This window comes from Cebus imitator, unplaced genomic scaffold (assembly GCF_001604975.1).
Source record: "Cebus imitator isolate Cc_AM_T3 unplaced genomic scaffold, Cebus_imitator-1.0 Scaffold50, whole genome shotgun sequence".
Classification (NCBI taxonomy): domain Eukaryota; kingdom Metazoa; phylum Chordata; class Mammalia; order Primates; family Cebidae; genus Cebus; species Cebus imitator.
This window is the reverse complement of record NW_016107365.1, coordinates 1,732,116-1,756,342: the sequence shown is the minus strand read 5'-3', so window position 1 is coordinate 1,756,342 and position 24,227 is coordinate 1,732,116. Positions and strand designations below refer to the sequence as shown.

Below are 24,227 nucleotides of genomic sequence, written 5' to 3'. Positions count from 1 at the left end.
AGCAGAAGAGAAAACCACGTGTAGAATGGTGTGGAGGGAGTGACCATGATGTGTTATCACAGCGAGAAAACAGCCCAGCTCTCGGACTATGCACACATTCCCTGATAGCCCTTGCATGGGCACCCACAGGAACATTTTGCAAATGGTCTCCAACCCTGCTCTCAGGCTCTGCTATACCAGCCAGCACTTTAAAGCATTGCCAGTGCTTTGCTCTCAAGCCCAAAGTGCCTTAGAAGCTCAGTCATAGAATGTTGCCACCCTTTACACATAAGCAGCAGCTCTGTGCCTTCTGAGAATGCTGAAAGCAATTGTTTCTCTGAGAAACATCTTTAACACAAATTTAAAATTACTACCAAAAGGAAACCAGCCAAATATCAATACCCAGTATTTCCCACAGATAATAACAATCGCCAAATATAAAGGTCAAAAAGATTTTCCACAAGGGAGACAATACTAGTTCACACTGGTTTCCATGTGACAAACACTGTTTTAAGAGCTTCACACACTTTAACTCATTTGATCTGCATTGAAACTATGAGGTTGAAGTGATCATCCTTAGTTTACAAACAAGAATACTGAAAATGGTTAGGTAACTTGTTCAACGTGACACAGCAAATCAACTGTGGGGTTACAATCAAACAAGGCAGTTTGACTTCAGTATCTGCACTCTTTCTTTTTTCTGAGACCAAGTTTCGCCCTTTCATCTAGGCTGGAGTGTGGTGGCACGATCTTGGCTCACCGTCGCCCAGGTTCAAGCAATTCCCTGCCTCAGCCTCCCCAGTAGCTGGAATTACAGGTGCCCACCACCACATCTGGCTAATTTTTGTATGTTTAGTAGAGACAGGGTTTCACCATCTTGGCCAGGTTGGTCTTGAACTCCTGACCCGTGATCCACCCGCCTCGGCCTTCCAAAGTGCTGGGATTACAGGCATGAGCCACTGAGCCTGGCCCAGAATCTGCACTCTTAATCATTATGCTAGGGTGTTGGTGAGGAGTCAGATGATCAAAAATTTTTAATTATTTTAGTAGGCAGATAAACGCGGCAAAATGATGGGAAAAAATAAAAACGTAACTGATTTTCAGTCTGATGTCACTTGTCTTGGGAATAGTTTTTATTTGTTTACTTTTTGTTTTGAAATGGTGTCTGTCTACCACAGATAATTATGGGGTACTTCTTACAACCCCCAGGAGATATCCTTCTTTATTACTATATGTAGACAGTCCTAAAATTGAACCTGGGAAAGAAGAAAATGGCAATGGAAAATGAAATAAATCGTGAACAGCATGGTAAGTCTAGCTTTACTTTTGTGGTCAGGCTTAACCAAGATGATTCTCATCCAATGTGATTAGGGTACAAAAAACATATGATATAATAGGTAAACAAAAATTTTATAATAGTATTTAAATTCATAATTAAGGAAGTATAAGATTGTTGTTCTGGCCAGGCACAGTGGCTCAGACTTGTAATCCCAGCACTTTGGGAGGCCAAGGCAGGCAGATTGCTTGAGCTCAAGAGTTTGAGACCAGCCTGGGCAACATGACAAAACCCACTCTCTACAAAACATACAAAAAAATCTCTGGGCATGATGATGCACACCCATGGTCCCAGCTACTCAGGAGGCTGAGGTGAGAGAATCACTTGAGCCCAGGGGGTTGAGGTTGCAATGAGCCAAGATCACACCACTTCACTCCAGCCTGGGCAAAAACATAACTAAGACTGTCTCAAAAACTAAACAAAACAAAAAAAGACTGTTGCTCTATTTTGAAAAGACTCAACTTTACTTTGACAGAAAGATTAGAGAGTGTTCAGAAAAGAGCACCTAATTTTTTCTTTCAAGATAACTGTTCTCACTTGAGCCAGCTTAGATGAGGCCAGGAATGGCTTTACATCAAGGCAAATCAGCAGGGATCTGCCCTGGGCACATGCCAAATGTTAGCTGAGTGACCTTTAGGCAAGGCAATGCTGCGGTAGTAAGGCAAAGTAATAGTAAGATGGACCCAGGTGACTGACCACTCCAAGAATCCTGGTATGCCAGAGTTGGACAGGGCTTAAAGATCACAGGACTAACATTCTGGGAGCTGAGGGACCTACCACCCACCTTGTGTAGAGAAAGGACTCATAGTCCAGATTCCTGCTTAAAGGATGACTAAGTCTTTCAGTGTGATCTGGAATGAGACCTACAATCCTGAAGAAACAGCCAAACCAAATCTCAAAACCATATTTAAAAACTAGTATAAGGGGTAAACTAGTATGAGGGAATCAATCTTGTGCCATTTGCACAATCTGTTAGTTATAATTTGAGGCTACCTTCAGTTTTTACAAGTGATCTCTAATTATTAAAAACAACAAAAGCTATAATAACCATTAGGAATGTAAGAAAGATATATTGGTGACCTAAGCCTTAATTTACTTATATCATAGAAGGCAATGAATATTTTACCATAACTGATGGCCTTAAAACAAAACAAAACAAAACTCTAGCTAGGTGTGGTGGCTCATGCCTATAATCCTAGCACTTTGGGAGGCCAAGGCAGGTGGATTGCTAGAGCCCAGGAGCTTAAGACCAGCCTGGGCAACAGAGTGAGACCTTGCCTCTATTTTTTTTAACCCCAACCCCCCAAAGACTGTTTGAAGCCTGGATTTGATGCAAGGGGCTAGATTTTATGCTGGTCTGCATATGACTGCTAAATGCCTTCTCCTTTCACGAGAATATAAGCATAATAAAGGTAATGACTGTATTTGTTTTTTTTTCTTCACAGCGTCCTCACTTACCAAGCACCCTATACTGCCTGGCATATTGTAGGTGGTACTTAACGATGTTTTACCTGGCTGAAAAATGGCTCTATTTCTTCAGGGGATCCATCCTTCATCTTACTCCTTGCCTGTAAATTAATTTAAGATTCTTGAAATTAGGCAGGTATGTGGCATGCACCTGTAATCCCAGCTACTTGGAAGGCTGAGGTGGAGGGCTGTTTGGGCCCAGGAGTTTGAGAGCAGCCTGGGCAGCATAGCGAGACCCTGTCTCAAAGAAACAAAGAAAGATTCTTGAAACTCTAAAGGAAAAGGTTCAGCTAATTTCATTTTAGGGGAACTGAGGTACATAAGTTAGCTTTTTCATTGTTTCAAGTGAGAGAGGAAGAGACCACTAGACTTGAACCCACTTAAAAACAGTTTTCAAATTTTCCCATAAAACCTTTCCAGTTTGTTCAGGAAAAGCTAAAGTCTTCCTTAGGCCCAATCCAGTGATCATCCTATGATCTCCATGCATCCCAACCTCATCTTCTTATCCTCTAAGATCTCTTCTCTCTAAAACACACTTATCTGAAACTGAGTCTGACATGCGCTTTTATCACCTTACAGTCTTGGTTAGAAACCTTCATGCTCCCCACCCAGGAACATTACTAAAATGGGTCTATTCTAGATGCTTAATTTCCAGAGGGGAGACTTGGCCTGTACAATGTACTCATAGGCTTGAGAGGGAACTGACACTATCAGTCCTTTCTGGAGTTGGCAAGATTGGTAAAGATGCTGTGTGTCCAAAGGCCAGTCTCCAGACATAGCATCTAGCATAACACTGATGCAACTAGGTAGGTAACCAATCCTTACCGAAGGTGATAGCAGGAAAAAGGAGAGGAGAGTGGAGTACATTAGGCTAAAGTGACAGTTTGGGGAAACTTGATCTTCCTACTCCACAAGAGCAATACTAGGTCTTGGGTATAGAAACGGTTAATTCTTCAGCAATGCTTGCAGCCTTTCATTTTACAATATGCAGTTGTCACTCTATAAAGTCAACCCAAATATGAATGAACACAATGAGAATCACATGACTTGTACACCAAAAAAAAAAAGAGCAGTCTTAGAAACAATCATAGTAGGAAAGCCAGAACAATGTACAGAGAAAAAATAAAAGCTTACAGTTTTTACGTTTTGAAACAATCATACTTGTTGGAAAAGAGCACTTGCCTCATTTTTTTATGAGATGGTTTTAAAAGTTATGCAGATATTGCAAGACAAAAATACAATAAAATAATAAGAGAAATAACCTTATACTGTACCTTTGCTTCAGCAAATCATGTGCTGTCTGACAGTCTCTGGATTTCTTTTTTCTCAAAGCAAAGTTACTTAAAAACTGATTTTTCATGTGGCTTTGCACTAAGTTTAACTTTTTATAAACCATTCCTTGCCAAGTGTTTCTTAGTACATTTACTCAATTCCATACTTGATAGCTACAATGCATTTTAATAACTGAGATGTATGAGATTTTATTCTAATATCAAACTCAAAAGGAAGAACCGAGACAGTCCTGTGGGCATATTACTGCAGCCAAATGTGATTCATGAAGGCACTGATATTCTCTAAAAGCGATTTCAAATATCAGTGTGTACAAGACTAATGAAATATGATCTAATCAGTCAAAAAAGGCTGAACCTCATTCCTGATGTTATATCGGTGCCAATAAAATTAGCAATCGTATAACAAAGGTATATGGACAGAAAATAGCTTTCTCTTATGTAAAATTCAAGTGATAGTCAAGAAATAAGATGCAATGCAGTGTTTCTGATGGGTCAATGGCAAAGGTCTGGAGAAATACATTCCAGGCTTGGAGTCATTATGGGCCAGAAACTCTGTCTCGTAATTCCCAAATGTGACCAGATGGGAGGAATATAGGTTACGGCTCATAAGAGCAAGATGAGATGGGTCAGCATGAACACATCCCAGCACCAGAGGTACGGGTCAGAGCACAACCCCAGAGAGGTGGAGGTGGCTGGTTAGTGGGAACATCTTCATGTAAGAACAATTTTTGCATCCTTACCTTTAATTATTCTTTGGTATTCGTTTCATCTCTGAAAGAAAGGCTATTTTAAGAGCAGTTTGTAACACCAGATTTTTTTACCCACACTAAGAAAGAAAAGTTGTAATACAATGGCAGGTGATAATGCAATTATGAAATGATGATGCATATTTCATTTTGAAATGCAGTACATGTTTCCTTTTCTTTTGCAGAAACAGGGTTCTGGGATCCTAGGAGCATCCAATTTGTATTTGTAATTTTATCTGGGTAAGATTAACACTTTAATTGTTTACAGTCCCTTGAGCTCAGAATACAGTGAGATACACACACACATACTTTCTCAAGCCCTGGATATCAATCCAAAATTTGTATGATCTTTGATGTGTGTGTGTGTGTGTGGGTACACACACACACACACACACACACACACACACACACACACACACACAAAACCCTAGAACTTAAAAACTTCTCATTAAGAATCCACAAAACAGATAACCCACACAGTGATAATCTAGAGTGGCTTCCTTAACTGTGGCTGCTGGCTAACGTAGTTGATAATAACAAATACAAAGAATCCTTTTAGCAATAAGAGAGTCTTGTGATGCCCAGACAAAGCTTTCTAGCTTGCTCCTGGTCCTTTGGAATTCTAGGCTGGCTAATACTGAACAGGAAGCCTCACCTGGGACTTCAGGAGAGAATCTTGCAGAGTGTCGAGATACAAAAAGTTTGAGTTCTTGGTCCAAGTTGCATTCAATCAGGTTTGTGTCCCATGATCGGATTCCTAGGGAGGGAAAGAAGACAGTTGACAGACTTCCAGTTAGTCATTTCAGAGTGGTTTGGACAACATTACTATAACATTTCTCAGGCTTTCAGGGAGGATGTGGGAACTCCTTTCTGAAGAGCTTGGTGGCTAGCAGTGGATGCCCACAAAATGGGAGGGCCAGGGAGGTCTCTCCACCAGGCCACAAGGGAGGGATAATTAGCAGTGTGGACTGAACTTCTTCCCCTCATAAAATGTAAATGCAGCTCTTCTGGAAGAGTCAAAGAAAACAGTTATTAGGAAAATGACAGGCTGTACTCTAGGGAGGGACTAGAAAGGGCAGGAAGATGGTTAGTTCTTTAGCAGCCAAGAGGCCAACAGCCTAACTCTAGCTTTCTCATGGTCCACTTGCAGGGGGCAAGAAAATGTAGAATGAAGGCAAAGAAGGTATATGGGGACTGCCACAAGCACAGGCCTTTGTGTCTAAAATGATGTTCTGGGTGTGTACACATACAGTTTCTTTCCTTTACCCATCCCATTTTTGACCTTGGTTTCTGAATTCTTAGGTATCAATCCAAGATTTGTGTGATCGTTGATAAGCAGGCTGGATCTCAATCTTCGAGACTCAGCCTGTTTGTCCTTCCACGCATTTTTCTGTTACCTGAGTAGCTTGGCAGGCAGCTCTTTTATTCATAATTGTTCATTGTATTGAATTTTCTTATCCAGAGGCAAACAAAAATGGCAACTTTTTATACTTTATAAAACATTTATGGAGTTGGGGGCATGAATCAGTTATTCCTACAAAAGTTCAGACTTCCTTTCTCTAGGCTGAAAGGAATATCCAGGGTGAGAGGAACAGGAGGGCGAGAGGCAGTGGGAGGGCAGTTTCCCGTGCTCATGCCCTAGTCTCTAGCCTCTTTCTTCTTCCTCCCGTTGTCCTCTTCTCTCCTGCTCTCCCAAAGGGCACGGCCCAGCAGGAAACCCAGAGAGCATCATAGAAGGGAGGCCTGGAGAGTAAACCAGGAAAAGATGGGGAACCCGAGAACTCTGGAGTGTGTGCATGTGTGTGTGTTACGTGCTTACATATTATATATTACATTTTTCCTAATAAGTTGTTCATGGTGGAGCCAGTATGTGGTATCCATAATTGTACCTTTGTATAGAGCTTTCTCAATTGCCAGGAACAAATCTCTGGAACAACAAACATTTATTGCATACATCCTAAAGGTAAGGGCTTGAATCTCTAGGTATAACAGCAGGTGAGCAATCTCTAAATTAACACTGTCATTTAATCATTTTTGTTGGACATTAGTCACGTATACAGGCTTGGGAGAATAAATAGCAGAATGTTATTTAAATACACACTAGATCCTTAATGCATATCTGTATTTACCCTTGGTTATGTTGTATTCAGTCTTCCTATCCTGTAAAGAATCAAGGTGGGTTATACTTATACGTCACAAAAAAAGATTATGGAAACTCAGTTCACTGCACATCTGAAATATCTTTAGATTACACACCAGAGACCTTTTCAACCATGAGGAACATTTTCAAATAGATGTGTGTCCATTAAATGGAGGCACAAATTTCTCATATGATCAATGGGAAGAATTCAGGTGTGGAAGAGTTAACATGCTTAAGGAGAGGTTAAATTATAAGGGAGAATTTTATGGCTCTCCGTGGAAACATTAATAGCCTCAGTTTGCATTTGTGCTAATGGAGTATTTAAATTTTAACAAGAAAGGCATGTTGAGATTTCGCAGATCTTTTTAGTGCAGAAATGATAAATGGGTTCTTTTTGTTTCACAGAGAGCTTGACAGGTTGAGAGGTCTGAATTCATTAGAATATTTTACTTCAACGTATACACTATATACTGGTCTAGTGCAAAAAAAAAAAAAATGGAGTTCCTGTCTGAGCTGCTTAATTGGTATTGTTGACTGAATTCTCCATGTTCCAGGTCTGAGCTCCACTTTGTCTTCAACCCTGTCAAGCTGGGTCAATAAGTTAATAATGAGACATATGCATTTAAATAAAATTCATACAATTTTTCTGTCTTTGTTCTAAGTAATGTCTAAATTGGTACATTATTTGAATGACTTCATCCAGGGTTATCTGCAGACTTGCTCTTAGATTGTTACTTGCCATTTTCCCTTGGCTTCAATTAACTTGTCATGACACACACAGTTAAATGTTTGCTTTATATTTACATACATATTTTATTTTGTATAGATTTGTAATTTAGCAATAGAAAATACTAAATGATAAGAAATCCACTTAGTAATTTTAAAATTATACTAATACACAGCTGATAAAAATATTTCTCATTTTTACACTCTTAATAAAACCAAAAATGTAGGGCTCTTTTTTTCGAGAGAGCAATTTCCAGCCAAATTGTTTCTTAGCAATGCACAATCACTACCATGACTTATAAAAACAAAGGTTACAATGAATTTACCGGCTATTGGAGTTGGAAAGGAAAATTTTGGAATCAGGCCATTTTCCATACCAATTTTAGAAATAAAATAATTTGTATTTACTTTGTATCTCCTGCTGGATATATTAGTAAACGCTAAGAGTAGTTGTCAATGAAGGTTCATATTGCATTTACTAGGTTTATGTAGCTCCCCTTTGTGCCTAACAGGGAGCCATCAGCAAGCCCTCTAAAGGTCATAGGACAGAAAAATCTCTCTTTGGCCCTTCCCATAGTCTCCTCTCTCTGAATCTGGCTGCTGGGGATCCTGGGGTGTTGGTGAAGAGAGATGCTTTCAGGAACAAGTCATCCTGGTCTCTGTTGTGGGGGCAGGGAAGCCCTCTTTCTGATTATCACCCCAATATGCCCCAAGTCAAGCTCTTCCCTGAGGCTTTGTTTCTCCACCATTCTAAGACTGTACCCCTCTGGGCTTACCCAGGTGGGAGCAGAATAACTCCAGGCAGTTGGAGGCACTGAGCTCTATTCTTTCAATGTCTGGAGCCAAAAGGCATCCGTCATCCATGAGAACAATCTGGGCCTGCTCTGTGGCTATTGCCCAGCCCTGAAAGTGAGCTCCTTGGGACCAGGGAGCAACAAAGGATCTTTCCTTCTCAGTTCTCTGACCCCAGGTGGTAGCAGTACACCAAAGGGAGGCTAATATGCACATGATATACACAGATGAAAAAAGGAGAAAAGAGTAGGTTATGAGGCAGGGAGGCAGAGGGGGGTCATCACAGAACAAGTCAGGTTGAAAAATGAGGAAGAGTCAGGTACTCTTGATATATATAGACTAGATTGTTCCAAGTTTACAAGTCATGTAAGCATTTTACAGGAGGGTTTAACGAAACCAACAATTTTAAAAGCACCTCCTATTTAAAGGCTAAAATCCATATTTCTAAAGGTGACAGTGGATTGAAGAAAGCAAAATGAAATGACTATGCGTTGCATGTTGATGGTACATGGGTTCTATCTGACAGTTATTTGGGCCTTTGGCAAGTTGATTTTCCTTCATGGGATTTAATTGCTCTCTCTGAAAAACGGGCTTTTGAGTATTTTTTGCAAGTACCTAAATGATTAACCTACAATCATAGGATTACATTTGTAAAACTATGCTAAAAAGTAGTTTGAAATCAGATTGAAATCAAAATTAAATAAGTAAATGAAAAGAAATGCTAAGTTTAGGAACGCTTTATTTCTCAGAGAAAAAAAATTTTTTCCCTTGAACTCATCTTGTTTTTTTCTTTTTTTAAAGACAGCAACTTGATGTTCATAATGTGTTATATGTAATGCAGATAATATCTTACAGAGCTCATAGTTTCAAAGCATTGATAATAAATAATTTAGGTCTGAGATAACATCTTACAATTGAAGCAAATGAGAAATGACGTATAATTATTTGCTTGTCTAAAAAGTTAGAACTTATTTCTTAAAGTAAGCCCTTAGAGAAAGTGAACAATGAATCACAATTTAATGACCTTAAATTTGGGAACTGGCTTGTGTTTCAGCATGGATCACAAAGCCCTTAGTAGATAATACCAATTAGGCAGCGTAAGCAGAAATCCATCTGTCTTTGACTTTGAAAAGTATAAAGACAAATATAATAAATTTAAGACTCTCTAACATTTAATTCTCACCACATATGGTATTGGTTTCTTATTTCGCCTGTTAAAATGAAAACTAAACCCCAAATCTTTCCTGGGTTTTAAATTCTCTTAGCATCTTAGACTGAACACATTCAATTAAGTGACATCAGAATGTTACAAATGTAATCAGCTAAACTTTTATCTAAAAATGCGGAACAGTAGATGTTACATACATTTGTCTTTTCATGAACAAATCTTGCTGATTCCCAATGTTAACTAAAGGAAAAGTTACAATCTAATGGTAATTGAGAACATCAAACAGATACTTAGTATTCCTTATATGTTTTAGATTCTTAAAAAAAAAAAGAAATGAAAACTTTCACAAGCCTCTAGAATTCAGTTTGCAAGGGACAGATGTATGTCCTCTATGTATTAAAATAAAAACAAGAAGCAGGGCTTTGCTGAAAATGAGTACCACTAGCTAAATCCATGTTGGGGGCTAATTAGGGAGGAGAAAATGGTTCCAAAAAGTAGTGGCTGGTGGTAGCTAAAACAATTTGGAATAAAGTCCTGCATAACTAAATAAATGAAGCTAGCCTAGTCTGAGGAAATACTATTGTTCCAAACTCTAGAGGAGACATGTCCAAAGCCTTCATTATGCTTTTCGAATATAGTTGAGAAAACAAGAGCATCTCTCTTCCTTGGTTTCAAGAAGCATTTACGAAGCATCCACATTGGGATATTCCAGGCCTGTTGATTTACTGCATTACCACCATGTCTCTACAGAGTTATAGATTATTTTCTAGGCTTCCCAGAAAGCCCTCAGTAATCAGATGGCAAGAATCCAAGTCACCAGGGTCTCCAAATCCAGATTCTCAGTTAAGGCAGGAAGGAAATAGGAAGAAAGAGTAACAGATAAGGAACTGCTTTCCCTGCCTGCAGTACACAATCGTCAGAGCTGGCCCCCTGGAGCAACTCCATCTTGCTTCTCAACTCGGCCCAAAGGCACCAGCAACAACAGCAGTGGCATCAGAGTGACCTCTGGAGGAGGCCCAGCTGGGACCCCGTGGCTGAAACAGCAGCTTGTCATGCACAGGAAAACAGGGCCAGCCTGCCCTGTTGCTAAGTCATCTCAGACTGTCTGAAAAGATATGGGAGTAGGATTTTCACTTAGCACTGTAAGGGCCTGCCATCTTAAGCTGCATCCAACACCCCAGGAGCTAGGAAAGCCATCTCCAGAGGAAAAGCAGCATCTACTATGGTGTGTAAGGAAATGACTGCTCAGTCCCTTGGTTGATTCTTAACGGGATCAATACAGTCATTTCGGAGTTCCATGCAAAAACCTGACCAAACTAGGGAATTAAAAATCAGGAAGACATGGTGATCATTGCAAAGAGAACACAAGGGGGTTTTGGGGGCGTTCCAGTAATGTCTGTTTCTTGATCTGGGTAACCCGGGTTGTGTCTGCTTTGTGAAAATTTGTTGAGCTGCTCATCTTTGATTTGTGCCATTTCCTCTCTACATAATTCTTCAATATAATTTTTTAAAACAATTAATGTCAAGAAGACCAATCTGAATTTTATCACTAAAAGCTAGTAGTTTTTATCACAAAAACCAGTAAAGGCAGAGAGCCCTTCTTCATAGCAGTATGTGGATTCCTCTCTTTTCTCCGTAAACAGAAGCAGCTTGAATAAACCCTCTGAGGAATACTGCACTAAAATGATGATCAGCTGAGTAACAAAGCAGGAAGGTAATTATGGTCCGAAGGTGACTGCTGAACCATCTCCCGGCATGGGGCGCTGCCCACAAGTGGATGGCCATACAAAGGCAAGCCCTGAAAACTGTCTTACTGAAACCTCTCCCTCCACCAACATCATGACAGGGTCAGAAAACGAATGACGCTGCAGTACCGGCACTTCTGTCACTTATGAGTGCTGTGACCTTGAGCCGGTTCTCTTACCCTTCCTGTTTCTCTGGGTCCCCAGCTCTAAAGCGGGGTTGATGATCCCCCTTCTAGCACCGCCACATCGAATGGTTATGAAGATTTTGCAGATAGAAAAGCACCCCCTAATATATTCTTATTTCCCAGGAGTGCCACTTACAAATAATTTTTTGAAGAAAAAAATCCAAAGTCATTGATTCCTACAATAGCCACACCCAAAGTCAATACGTGTAAATTTTTTCAAGGAGAAAATTGTACAAACAAACTAAATTAGAACTGATCAGACCAAAGGCCTATAATCGGAAAATGAAGGGTTATTGAGATGCTCAAATAAGACATTTCACTATTGAAATATCTCTTCTTCTTGAATTTTTGGGAATAAAATATCAGGACTTTCAGCTCACATTTTTTTTCTTTTTTCTTTTTTCTTTTTATTTTTTAACTGAAAGGGAAAAATCAAGTGCTTTAAAGTTAAACAAAAGAACCAGATCCGCAACTCCAGTCCCCACCCTGCAGCCTTTTGTTCTGGGGACAAGTGGCCGTTTCCAACTGCAGAGGCAGATGACAAGCATTTATTTATTTATTTTTTAATCTAAAACAAGGTTTTTCTTTCGTCTTTTATTGGGGAGGGGGAGCGGAGAACGAGGGCTGCGTGAACGCCCTTTGTCCGCCTCGGGCTGCCGTAGAGACCGCAGTGCGGACTGCACCACGCCCACCAACCGGTGTCTCCCGGAGAAACGCTTCAGCACCACCCCAGGAGAATAGAGCGCGGGCTGGGGCTGCGGAGGGTCCCGGCGACCTCTGTCAGGGGCGAGGGGAGGGCCGGGACGCTGGGGGATAAAGGGAAAGGCAGAGCCAGAGCTGCCCACCCAGGGACTCCCAGCGCAACAAAGCCAGGCAGAGGGAGAGGTGGGGGCGCGCGGGCCGCGCCAGCCCGAGGCTCGGGCGGAGCGCACGCCCCGACAGCCGAGCCCGACTGGGGCGCCGCAGTGTGGGGGGGCAGGTGCGTCGGGCGGTCCGGGGGCACTGCGGCAGCTCGGGTGGGGCTGGGGGCGGGTCTCTCGGTGCGCCCGTCGGACCTTCACGACCCCGCCCAGAGTCGCGGGCGAACCGCTATTCGGCCTCCGCAGAGAGCGTCAATGGTGCACGCACCGGGCGAGGAGCTGACCTTCCCGCTGATGTCTCCCCCACTGACCCCCTTCAAGCTACCACTCCAGGGCTGGGACTTTTAAAAGCAGCAGCCCCACCCCACAACTTGGGGTCCCATTGTCCTTTCTGAGAGCTGCAGCCAAGGCCCCGGGGGCGGTAGCGAGGCGGGCTCTGTCTGGTGGCAAAGCGCAGGCGGTTTTGCATCCCAGCATCCCGGGGGGATGGGGAGCGGGCGTGGCCCTAGGACTAGCCTAGTCATTCTGAGGAAAGAAAGGATCGGAAGGTTTGAAATCGGAAAAGGCGTTTCTCAGGGGCTGAGTTAGCCGTGGTGAGGATGAATCCCACGCGGGCCCTGGCACATGGGACTTCGGCCCCAGGTCTGCGGTTGTGGGGGTCCCAGCCTTTTCCTGAGGCCAGAAGGGGGTTGAAAGGAGTGGTTGCATCAGGTCTCCCCAACCCTGCTGCCTCCTGCGGCTTTATTCTGGCCTCTGCTCCCCTGACACCTGCATTTCACTTAGCGGGAGAGGCGGTGGCCAACTCAGCAGAGGATGCGGACCCAGCGTGGTGACAGATCCCTCAAGGTTATTAGGAGACTCTCCCCGGGTCTCATATCTAATAATTCGGATTATTATTCTTAATTAGTCCAGAAAAGAGTCTGGACCAAGTATGGGAGGTGATGGGGAGAGGCCTGGGTGCGGGGCACGCGGGAGGAGCGCGGTGACCGTCGCGCCCTGGGTGGGGTCGTGTTTGCGCGTCTCCCAGCGCGCGTCCCTGGGGGCGCGGAGCCACTTACCGAGCTCGATATTGCCGATGGCGCGCCGCAGGTGCTCCTCGGTTACGATCTCGCCGACGACTACCAGCAAGTAGAACTTGCTGTCAAGGAAGCGGTGTGACAGGCTAGGCGAAGTGGACGCCGCCGGGTTGGCGATGCTGCCGGACGGTTCCGGCTCGGTGGCTTCCACCACCACGGTCGCCATCCTGCCGGCTGCTGTGCCTCGGCGAAGTGTCTCGCTCCGGCCGCTCCTCTCCTCTGCGGCAGGAGAAAGGATTATCTCCGAAGGTGCTGTCTCCGCTCCGCCCTCTGCGTCCCCCCTCCTCTGGCGCTGCGCGCCGCCTCCCCCTCCGCCCTCTCCTAGAGCCGCGGAGAGTGCGCGGCGGAGAGGAGCGGGGAGTGAGAGAGGGCGGGGAGGCGGCGCTGCTTTTATATGGAGACTAGGCAGGGAGCCGGGGAGGAGGAGGAAGAGGAGGAGGAAAGGACCACCCGGCACATCCTCACGCGGTGGCTGCCTCCGCTCTTCCAGCCGTTGGCCCGGGGCTGATGTCATCTGCAGCAAATCATCTCGCCCGCGGCCCGGAAGCTGGAGGGACGAGGTGTGCTGACAATGGTCGGGGTAGGGCCGAGAGCCAAGGGGCTGGGGAGCCCGCTGGGCTCCTGCTACAGCCTTGAAGGGAGAAAAAGCTCCCAGCCTACACCCCCTGCCACATACACACCCACTGCCCACTCCACACCCTCACCCTGTCTGTGCATGGGAATGGGTTGAGTTTCCATTTTCAGAGTAGGGGTCTTTCCCTTGTCCGAGGTGCACTAGTCAGGCCTTTGCCCAGTGTGCCATCTATGATGTAGCCAGGTTCTCAGGAACTGACATAGCTACAGTGAGCAGAGTCGGGACTGTGGGTACCCCGCCTAGGAAGGTGGAACCTGTCTTTTCTTTGACCTTGTGGCTTAAGAAGACGAGTTTACTGATATTTACCAATATCAATATTTACCACCTTCACTTAAAGAATACCTCAAAAATGCAAAACTTAAGCCTTCTATTGTTCAGGCTTTGGATTCTACTCTGCCAGGGCCAGGGGTGAAAAAGTACTGGCTTTGTGGTGCCCGTGGGAAATGAGAGAAATGCAGATGCATTATCTCAGATGCCGATTTCTTTCCTTAATATGCTGAACAGATAGTCTCAGGAATAACAGAGAATAAAGAGAAAATACTGTCTCTACCCAGCAGGGTTACAGTGACTATAATGTACTTTTCAGTTCCTTGAGGAACACACAAGCAAATTTATCTCATGTGACAATGATGTCTTTTAAAATATATGTAGCATTTGGAATTTTTATTGCCTTTGTTTATGTTTAGAAGAACTCGTAAAAATGTTTTTTTTTTTTTTTTTTAAAAAGGCAGCCTGTTTACAACCATTTCTCACAAACATACTGATTACAGCTTCTGTCCCAGAAAAGGAGAGGAGGAAAGAACAAAATGTGCAGACATGGCACCATCATGAAAGATGGGGGATTAGAGCTTTAAGGAGAGGAATAGATGGAAATTAGTCAACATAGCTTTAATACAAGAAAGCATATTAGTAGAATGTAGATGATAGATAGATAGATAGATAGATAATCACCTAGATATTCTTAAGATTTCCAAAATAACCCAGTGTCTTAGGTGTAAGCTGCCATGACTTACTGGTTATGTACTCTTTGCTCTTGTATCTTTCCTGAAACCCTGGCATAGGAGACATCTGGGCAGCCAAGGGCTGGGGGGTCCCATCCAACATGTCAATCTGATCAATGCAGAATAAAAATACTGTCTGGCCCGCAGTATTCGGGGTCCGTGACAGGCTCACTAGAGAGTTGCATTCACTAGTAACTAGATGAAGTGTTTCCAGATCATATTTTGGTTAAGATACTCAATTGCCGTTAGAGAGGTAAGGCCATCACCAAAGCCCATAATCAGGGTGAGGGGCAGGAAATATGGTGAAGAGCACTGTTTTCCAAAAGTCATCCATTGGATTCCAGCCTCATGTAGTGTGTATTTGTTTTTCCTTTATTTGAACTACTCTTAACTTTTCTGTATGTAATAGTTTTCCTTTACTCAGTTTACTTCTTTTACTAAAATTTATTTTTAAATGCAATTCTGTGTTTCTATATAAATGGAAACACTAATATCACTTATTAATAGAAAGTATCCTTAAAAGCCGGTGCGGTGGCTCAAGCCGGTAATCCCAGCACTTTGAGAGGCCGAGGTTGGCGGATCCCGAGGTCAGGAGATCGAGACCATCCTGGCCAGCGTAGTGAAACCCAGTCTCTGCTAAATACAAAATATTAGCCTGGCATGGTGGCGCATTCCTGTAGTCCCAGCTACTCTGAGGGCTGAAGCAGGGGGATCACTTGAACCTGGGAGGCAGATGTTGCAGTAAGCCAGTGAGCCAAGATTGTGCCACTGTACTCCAGCCTGGCACAGAACAAGACTGTCTCAAAAAAAAAAAAGTTTCCCTAAAAATATACACAATGAAAATAAGATGTAATCAAAGTCCTAGTATATACTGTTATTTGCTCAAAACTGAGTCCAAGGCTCTCCTTTCTTGGTTGAAAACAGAGATTGGCCAAGTGTTGGGTGTTAAAGACATACTAACACCTAACTGAGTTGTTCTCCGTGTTATAACAGAAGGTTGGATGAAAATTATATTATACCGCTTTCTTACTGTGTGTGTCTGTGCAATTAAAACCATGACCATGACCACCTAAGTCATCACCCACACTTTGAAAAATAGAGGCATAATGGGAGAACACAGACTAGGAATGCAGACTGCTGCTTTACAGTTCTATAACTTTGGCAAGTGATTTATTCTTTTTGATGTTCCATCTCGTCATTTAATGAGAATAACAACATCTTTATAACTGTTTAAGTAACTGCAAGAAAGAAGGAAATGATAGAATGTGTAAGCACCTAATACAGTGGTTGGGCATAGCAAGCAGTCAAGGGAGGGATGGTTGGTTAATTGACCTGTTTTCTCCCAGTTCCTAAGAGAGTGCAGTAAAAGCAATCTTACAAAATGTGCAAGTGATACTGCTACAACACCTCTGAAACAGGAACAGAATATTACTTTATTATACTTCAAAACTAGAAAATCCCCTTTCCCTTCTACATCCCAAGAAAATGTATGCAATTCTAAGGAGGAGGAAAGGGGAAACCTAACATATAAGAGCACCAGTACTGCCAGCTCCGCAGCTGACATCACCTGGCTATACCAAAGGCACGTGAACCTTTGGCTCGAAACCCAAATCATCTTAACCCTCCAACCTGATCCTCTCTCACTCTTGTTATTTCAATGAAGCATAACACCATGTATCCCATGATGCAAGCCAAAACCTCACAAATATTTTGGACTCTTCCCTGACCCTTAACTTTGTGTGCAATCTAGCATGGAGTCTGGTCAATTTCACCTTCGGTATCTCTTCAGTGCATCCATTCTTCTCCATTATCACCACCCTAGTTCAAGCTGCCGTCATTGTGAGAGGTACTCACACAATGGGTTCCAGAATCAGACTGCCTGGTTTTGAATCCTAATACCGTAATATATTAGCTGCGCAGTCTTAAGTAAGGTGCTTCACCACTCCATACCTTGGTTTTCTCATTTGTATAGTAGAGATGAGTACCCACCTTGTGGACTGGGGGACAGATTAAATATGTAAAGTGCTTGAAACAGTGCCTTGTATATAATGAGCACTTAATAGAGTTAGTTGTTTTTTGTTGTTATTGTTTAACATTTTACCATGGAAAATTTCAAACAGAGAGGATTAGAGAGGATAATGTAAATAACCCCCACATACCCATTATCTCCAGTCAATAGATTTTTAGTTTGCTTCTTTAAATCAAGATTGAAATAATGTCTATATATTTCAACTGATTGATCAGTCTTAAACTCTTTTGATCTTTGTAATCCTACTTTTTTTTCCTTGTAATTTCCTGTTAAATAGTGGCAACATTTGTTCAGCAGAGTTTCACAAACCCTGAATTTTGCCAGTTGCATCCCTTGTTGTGTTATTTAACACGTTCTTCTATCTTCTGAATTTTCTGTGTACTGATAGCCCTAAAGGCTTGATCAGATGCAGGTTTCATATTTTGTTATAAATATACCTCATAGGTAATATTGTGGTCTTCCATCAGAAGGCACTTAAAGGCTGCTTAACCCTCATTCTGTGATTTTAGCAGGTATTGATGATCATTACCTAGATCCATTATTTCACTATGGATTGAAAAAATGATAATATTCTAATTTTGTTATTATTTATTTGACAGCTAGAAGACTTCTGTTAGGAGAAGTATTATCCTGTCAGTTGATTACCTTGATGTACAGTATGTACAGGAAAGAAGGACAAACACATGATTTTTTCTCTTTATTTACTAATTTTCAAAGTAATTAATTTATTCCAAATCATTTTCTAACGGTGACTAATTTTTTTGTATCATTACAAATATAACTCACAGTTACATTATTCATGTTGATGCATTCATTTTTTCATCTTTGGCCAGTAGTATAAGGTATCCCCAGCTTACCTTGCACATATCTGGCCTCAGAACCTGGAATTAGCCATTTCTCTGTGGAATGCAAGTTCTTTAAGTGGGTAATGGTATTTGGAGACCCCTGTATACCAGATATTACTAATATCTTGATCATTGTTTCTAGATATTTTCAGTGGACAGAAATATGAAATAAATTGTTGTCAAGCATGAGTTCATGCTTATACCTCTAATTCAGAATCAGGACTACAGGGATTTTGCTTAACGTTTTATCATGCGTCTGTGTTTTCTTCATTCTACACCTCAAATTCAAGTTTTCAAAGACACCAAAGGTGACAGAATTAGAACAGCAGATAATTTCCCATTTTTCTTGCTCTACAATATATACAAATTACTCTCACAGTAGTTTTAGACAAAAAAGCAACACTTTTGCCAACAATGTGATTTCCAAAAACATTTTCAGGTATATAGTTTTTGTTGTTGTTGTTTTGTTTTGTTTTTTTCTTGAGAGACAGAGTCTCGCTCTTCTTGCCCAGGCTGGAGTGCAAGGGCGCCATCTTGGCTCACTGCAACCTCCACCTCCCAGGTTCAAGCAATTCTCCTGCCTTAGCCTCCTCAGTAGCTGGGATTACAGGCATCTGCCACCACTCCTGGCTAATTTTTGTACTTTTCATAGAGAGGGGGTTTTGCCATGTTGGCCAGGCTGGTGTGGAACTCCTGACCTCAGGTGATCCGCTCAGCTCGGCCTCCCAAAGTGCTGGGATTACAAGTGTGAGCCATGGCGCCCGACCTAAGGTATATAGTTTTAAAGTCTAATTAATTCTGTTACATAAGATTATGCCACTAACTGAATGTATAGTTATGTTCATTTGTTTCATTTTACTTTCAGTTTTCATAGATTAATTTTCAAAATTTAATTTTGCTTTATAATAATGTAAAATATCTACATGGTTTCAAGGTGAAATCCACAAAACAATTTGTATTTGGAGAACTTTCGCCTCTATCCCTGTCCCCTCCGCCGTTCTCCCTGTCCATTCCTGTGGGTAACACTTTTTAACTTTGATTTAGCCTTTCACTTTAAAAATGCAAGTAGCAGCCTATACATACAATTTTCTCCACTTTGCTTTTTTCATCAAACACTGTATTCTGGCTATAACTTTATAATAATATATGTTAATATTTCTCGTTTTTATTTATAGCTGCAGAGTAACCCATTATGTTTGTTTACTATAATTTACTCAACCAGTCCATTTTTGGTGAACATTTGAGCTATTTCTAGTTTAATTTATATTGTAAACAGTAGGTCTAGCTATTTTTTTTTCCTCAATAGTCTACTGGCATCTGTATATCCACAATGACTCACCCAATCCATGCTTCATACCACATGGAGAATGATCTTTTCTGATCTGGTCATGTTACCCCATCTCCACTTAAAACACAAATCGTTTCCCATTGTTTTTAGGATAAAGACCAGACTTCTTAGTGTCACCTACAAGTCTGGTCCCCATTAATCTCAGCAACTTCATCCGGCCCCTCCACTTGCCCTTGTTTTCCAGCATCAGCCACAATGACTTTGTGTCAGGCCATCCTTCCTTCCGATACAGGGCATTTCCCTTGCTTTTCCCCGTAAAGAGAGTACTATGTTCGTCCATTTTCTGTTGTTATAGCAGAGTACCACAGACTGGATACTTTATAAATAAAAGACATTTATTTTGGCTGCTGTGAAGTCCAAGGTGGAACTGAATCTGGTGAGGGACTTCTTGCTGTATCCTCTCAGGGCCGAAGGCAGAAGGCAAGAGAGTGCAGGAGTGAGAGAGCAGAGAGCGGTGAAGGCTGAACTCACTTTTATAACAAAGCCACCCTCTGGATAGCTAACCCACTCCAGAGCTAAAAACATTAATCCATTCATGAGGCAGATCTCTCATGACCCAATCACCTCTTATCAGGCCCCACCTCCCAACACTGTTGCAATGGGAATTAAGTTTCTAACACATGAACCTTGGAGGACACATTTAAACCATAGCAAACACTGACTCGTTAACTTCACCTAATTAATATCTTCTTATTTCATAGATAGCATCTCAGCTATCACTTTCTTAGGGAAGCCCATTCTGACCTTCCTCACTAAGTCATTTAACCTATTTAAATGCATTTTTAGTTCCATGCCCCGCTGACATTTTTCATTATTGTAATTTTGCATTTATATCTGCAATTTAAAAAATTTGTCTCAGACTTCACCATTGAACGCTGTGCTCTACAGGCGCAAAGAACATGTCTATCTCCTCCCCCACACACCCTCTTCACACCCACCCCACCTACCTTAGTATTCCTCTTGCTCAGCATAGGGCATATGCTCAGTCAAAGCATATTCAGTGACTAAATGAATGGCTTCTATGAGCCATGGTAGTGTGCTAGGTGCTTAAAGTACTTCAGTGAATTCACACAGACTTTCTAAGAACTTGGTATTATTTATATTTTTGAAGGTTTAAAGTCTGTATTGCTGTCTCTTTTTAATTTCTGATCTTGACACTTTGTATTTTTCTTTTTTTTCTTGATCAGTCTAGCTAGGGGCTTATCAGTTTCATTAATCTTTACAAAAAGCTACATTTGACATTACTGATAGTTTTCTATTTTATGTACATGTATATATGTTTTCATTGAATCTGTTTTTATCTATGCTATTTTACTCCTAATTTCTTTGGGTTTTATCTTACTTTCTGTTTTAGCTGCCTGAGAAGCTTAAGTAATTGATTGTCAGTTTTCCTTCTTTTCTGATAAATACATTTAAGGCTAAATATTTCTAAGTCCTGCTTTAGCTGTCCTGTGCACATTTTGATGTTTTATTATCATTATCATTCATTTCATTATATTTTCTAATGTCATTGTGACTTCTTTTTTGCTGTTAGTTATTATTGTTGTTTGACAGATGAAAAACTGACATGGAGAAAAGTTAGACAATTCATCCAAATCACAAAGATAGGAAAGAACTCTGCTATGTCATATTTCAAAGTCTGTCACCTCCTTTATGTGATACTTTTCCTCTAGCTATAGGAATGAAAGCAAATAAAGGAAAGCACAGCCCAAGTGTTGATTGGTGGGAAGAATAAAAGAGTCAGGGTAAATCTCACATTGAATGAGTCTCCAGTATTGTGTTGTTAGTTAGAATGAAAGTGATTCTCTAAAGTGTAATTTAAGAAATATGTCATTTAAGGGTGAAGAAATAGTCTGTTTACTCAGCATTCATCAGTCCTTTCTTTCCAAACTTGAAGCTAGCTATAGAAAAATTGTAGAGAGCCTGGGGGAAGGAAACAAAAGGAAAATTATGGAAAAGGCTTACAAGGTGTAAAGTATTGGAGAATAATTTAAAAGGATAATCTTTATGCTATATCATTGATGGGTGCAGCCATTCTCTATGCCCATAAAATACATGGGTCTAATTCTTAACAGTGGCTGTTAGGTTAGTTAGAAGAGGGATATTTCTGAAAATCCCATAGTGAGCTTCATAGCCAGAGGAACATGTCTTATACTTCTTTCTATTTAATCATTTTTGACTCTGAAAGTGCCTCTTTTTTTCTTTTGGTGTAATAGTGGAAAAAAATATCACGCTGGAAGGCCAGTTGACTGAGATCAAGTCCCTTTTCCTAATTGTGTGAACAGGGTCCTTCCTATCACTACCCTTCAACAGCAAACAAAACAAAACACACCCTGTGTGTGTGTGTGTGTGTGTGTGTGTGTGTACACACGCACATACTATATATATTCTTTATGTAGCCATATATGTAGGGAATTGTCTCTAGGACCCCTCTGTGAATACCAAAATTCAGAGATGCTTAAGTTCCTTATATACAGTGATGGTTATAACCTATACACATCCCCCCATATACTTTAAACCATCTCTAGATTACTTATAATACCTAAAACAATGTAAATGTCATGTAAATAGTTGTTATACAGTATTGTTTAGGAAATAATGACAAGAAAATAGTGTGCACATAGAACAGATTCAACCATTCTTTATATATATATATATATATATATATTTCTGAATATTTACAATCCGTGGTTTGTGGAATCCACAGATGTAGAACCGGTGGATATGGAAGGCTGACTGTATACATGTATCTTCCCCATATAAATGAAATAATATTTTACATACTGTTCTTCAAATGGCATTTCCCTTTAGAGCTCTTTTCAAATATGTAAAAATCTATTTTAAAAACTGCTGCACAGTAGCTCATAGAATGAATCTGTCATAGTTCATTTACTCTTTCCCCTCTTGATGGTTCTATAGGAGGTCTTTGGTTTTTTTTCTATTATAAATAGTATGCAATGACCATACTTGTAAACGCTTCTGTACTCATATGTGTATCTCTGAGCACAGATGTCTAGATCTAGAAACTGAATAGATGGGTTGAAGGCGATACCTAATTTTAACATCTGATGACTCCTGCCAAATTACCCTCTGAAAAGAATTTAACAGTTTATACTCCTGCCACACGATTGCCTCTCTCCTCAGAAAATAATGTAAGTGTTCTTATTTTTTACTCATCAAAGGGAGAGATATATTTACTGTTTAAAACTGAGCACCTTTTTAACTGCTTTTTTTTTTTTTTTTTTTTTTTTTTTTTTTTTTTTTTTTTTTTTTTTTTTTTTTTTTTTTTTTTTTTTTTTTAAGATGTGTCTTTTTTCCTACTGGACTGTTGTTTTTATCTTTACTGGCTTTTATAAGCTCTTTTATAATCTGGATAATAAGCTTTTGTCATCAATATATGTTGCAGATATTTCCTCTCAGGATGTCAGGCTTTGTATTTATGTCAATTTATTATGTCTGTGACCATACAACTTATTACATTTCTTATAAGGTTAGGCCAAGCTTCTTTCTTTATGAGCTATTGGGAGTTGTCTTGTTTTAGAAAGGATCTCTCATCCCAAATCTTAAAGCTATTCTCCTAATAATTGTAGATTTGTTCAACTGAGAGAGTGCTTAACTTGGGAGATAATAAAGGTTCATAGAGGAAGAAATATTTGAAATTGTCCTGGAAGACCAATATTTTTCAACAGGCAGAGATGGAAAAAGCACAATCTAAATGAAGAGAACAGCATGAGGAGAAAGAACCGGTAGAAATATACTGAGCTTATTCTTGAAAATAGCTGGCAGTTTACTCCCCCTTTCTTTTGTATACTAACGGCAGCACACTGAACAAACTGTTCTGTCATCTTGCTTTATCACTTAACGTATCTTTGAAATATTTCCGTAATCATCCTAAGGAGTATCCCCATTGCTTTTGAGCAATGCATAGAATTTCATTTTGTGTGAATATCATAATTTATCACTCTTCTATTTTTATCACTCCTCTGTCTATGATGACTTCCAGTCTTTTGATAATATAAACAGTGCTCTATTAAATTAAGTTCTGTATGTGTCATTTTCCACAAGTTAGAGACTATCTGTGGTATAAATTGCTAGTAAATTAACTGAGTCCAGGATATGCATGTTTGTAATTTTGGAAGATCTTAAAAACTTGCCTCCAATAGGTATTGTACCAATATGTACTTCTACCAGTAATAGATGGGTAGGCTGCCGATTCCTCAAAATATAAGTATTTTGAAACTTTTAAATTTTAACCCACTTAGCATAATTTAAAAATTATGTCTCTCTGTGATTTTAGTTCCATTTCCCTTATTATATGTAAGGCTGAACATCTTGGCATATGTTTAAGGGCCATCTGCATTTCCTTTTCTGTGCACTGTCAGCTTATATGCTTTGCCCATTTTTTCTAGTAGATGGTTAGTGTTTTTCTTATTGACGTGTGTGTATTCTGTATTGGTCCTTTCTCACACTGCTACAAAGAAATGTTTGAGACTGTGTCATTTATGAATAAGTTTAATTGGCTCACCGTTCCACATGCTGTACAGGAAGCTTGGCTGGGGAGGCCTCAGAAAACTTACAATCATGGCAGAAGGCGAAGGGGAAGCAGGCATATCTACACATGGCCAGAGCAGGAGGAAGAGAGATAAAGAAGAAGTGCTACACACTTTTAAGCAACCAAATCTCATGAGATCTCACTGTCATGGAAATAGCAAGGAGGAAATCTGCCCCCATGATTCAGTCACTTCCTGCCAGACCCCTCCTCCAACAGTAGGGATTACAGTTCCACATAAGATTGCCAGTGGAACACAAATCCAAACCATATCATATTCGTTTTTTCTTTTCTTTTTTTTTTTTTTTT

At 40.8% G+C, this 24,227-nt stretch overlaps 1 protein-coding gene across 1 annotated transcript in view; it reads right to left on the bottom strand.

Annotated features, from left to right (window-relative positions):
- MAP1B (microtubule associated protein 1B) overlaps positions 1 to 13,938 on the bottom strand; it is a 109,103-nt gene extending 95,165 nt beyond the window's left edge. The window contains exons 1-2 of the mRNA XM_017527604.1: positions 13,495 to 13,938; positions 5,476 to 5,577 (exon numbers count right to left, since the gene is read on the bottom strand). Coding sequence (XP_017383093.1) covers positions 5,476 to 5,577; positions 13,495 to 13,678 — 286 coding nt within the window. The 5' untranslated portion in view covers positions 13,679 to 13,938. The remainder of the gene's footprint in view (positions 1 to 5,475; positions 5,578 to 13,494) is intronic.
- Between the last annotated feature and the right edge of the window lie 10,289 nt (positions 13,939 to 24,227).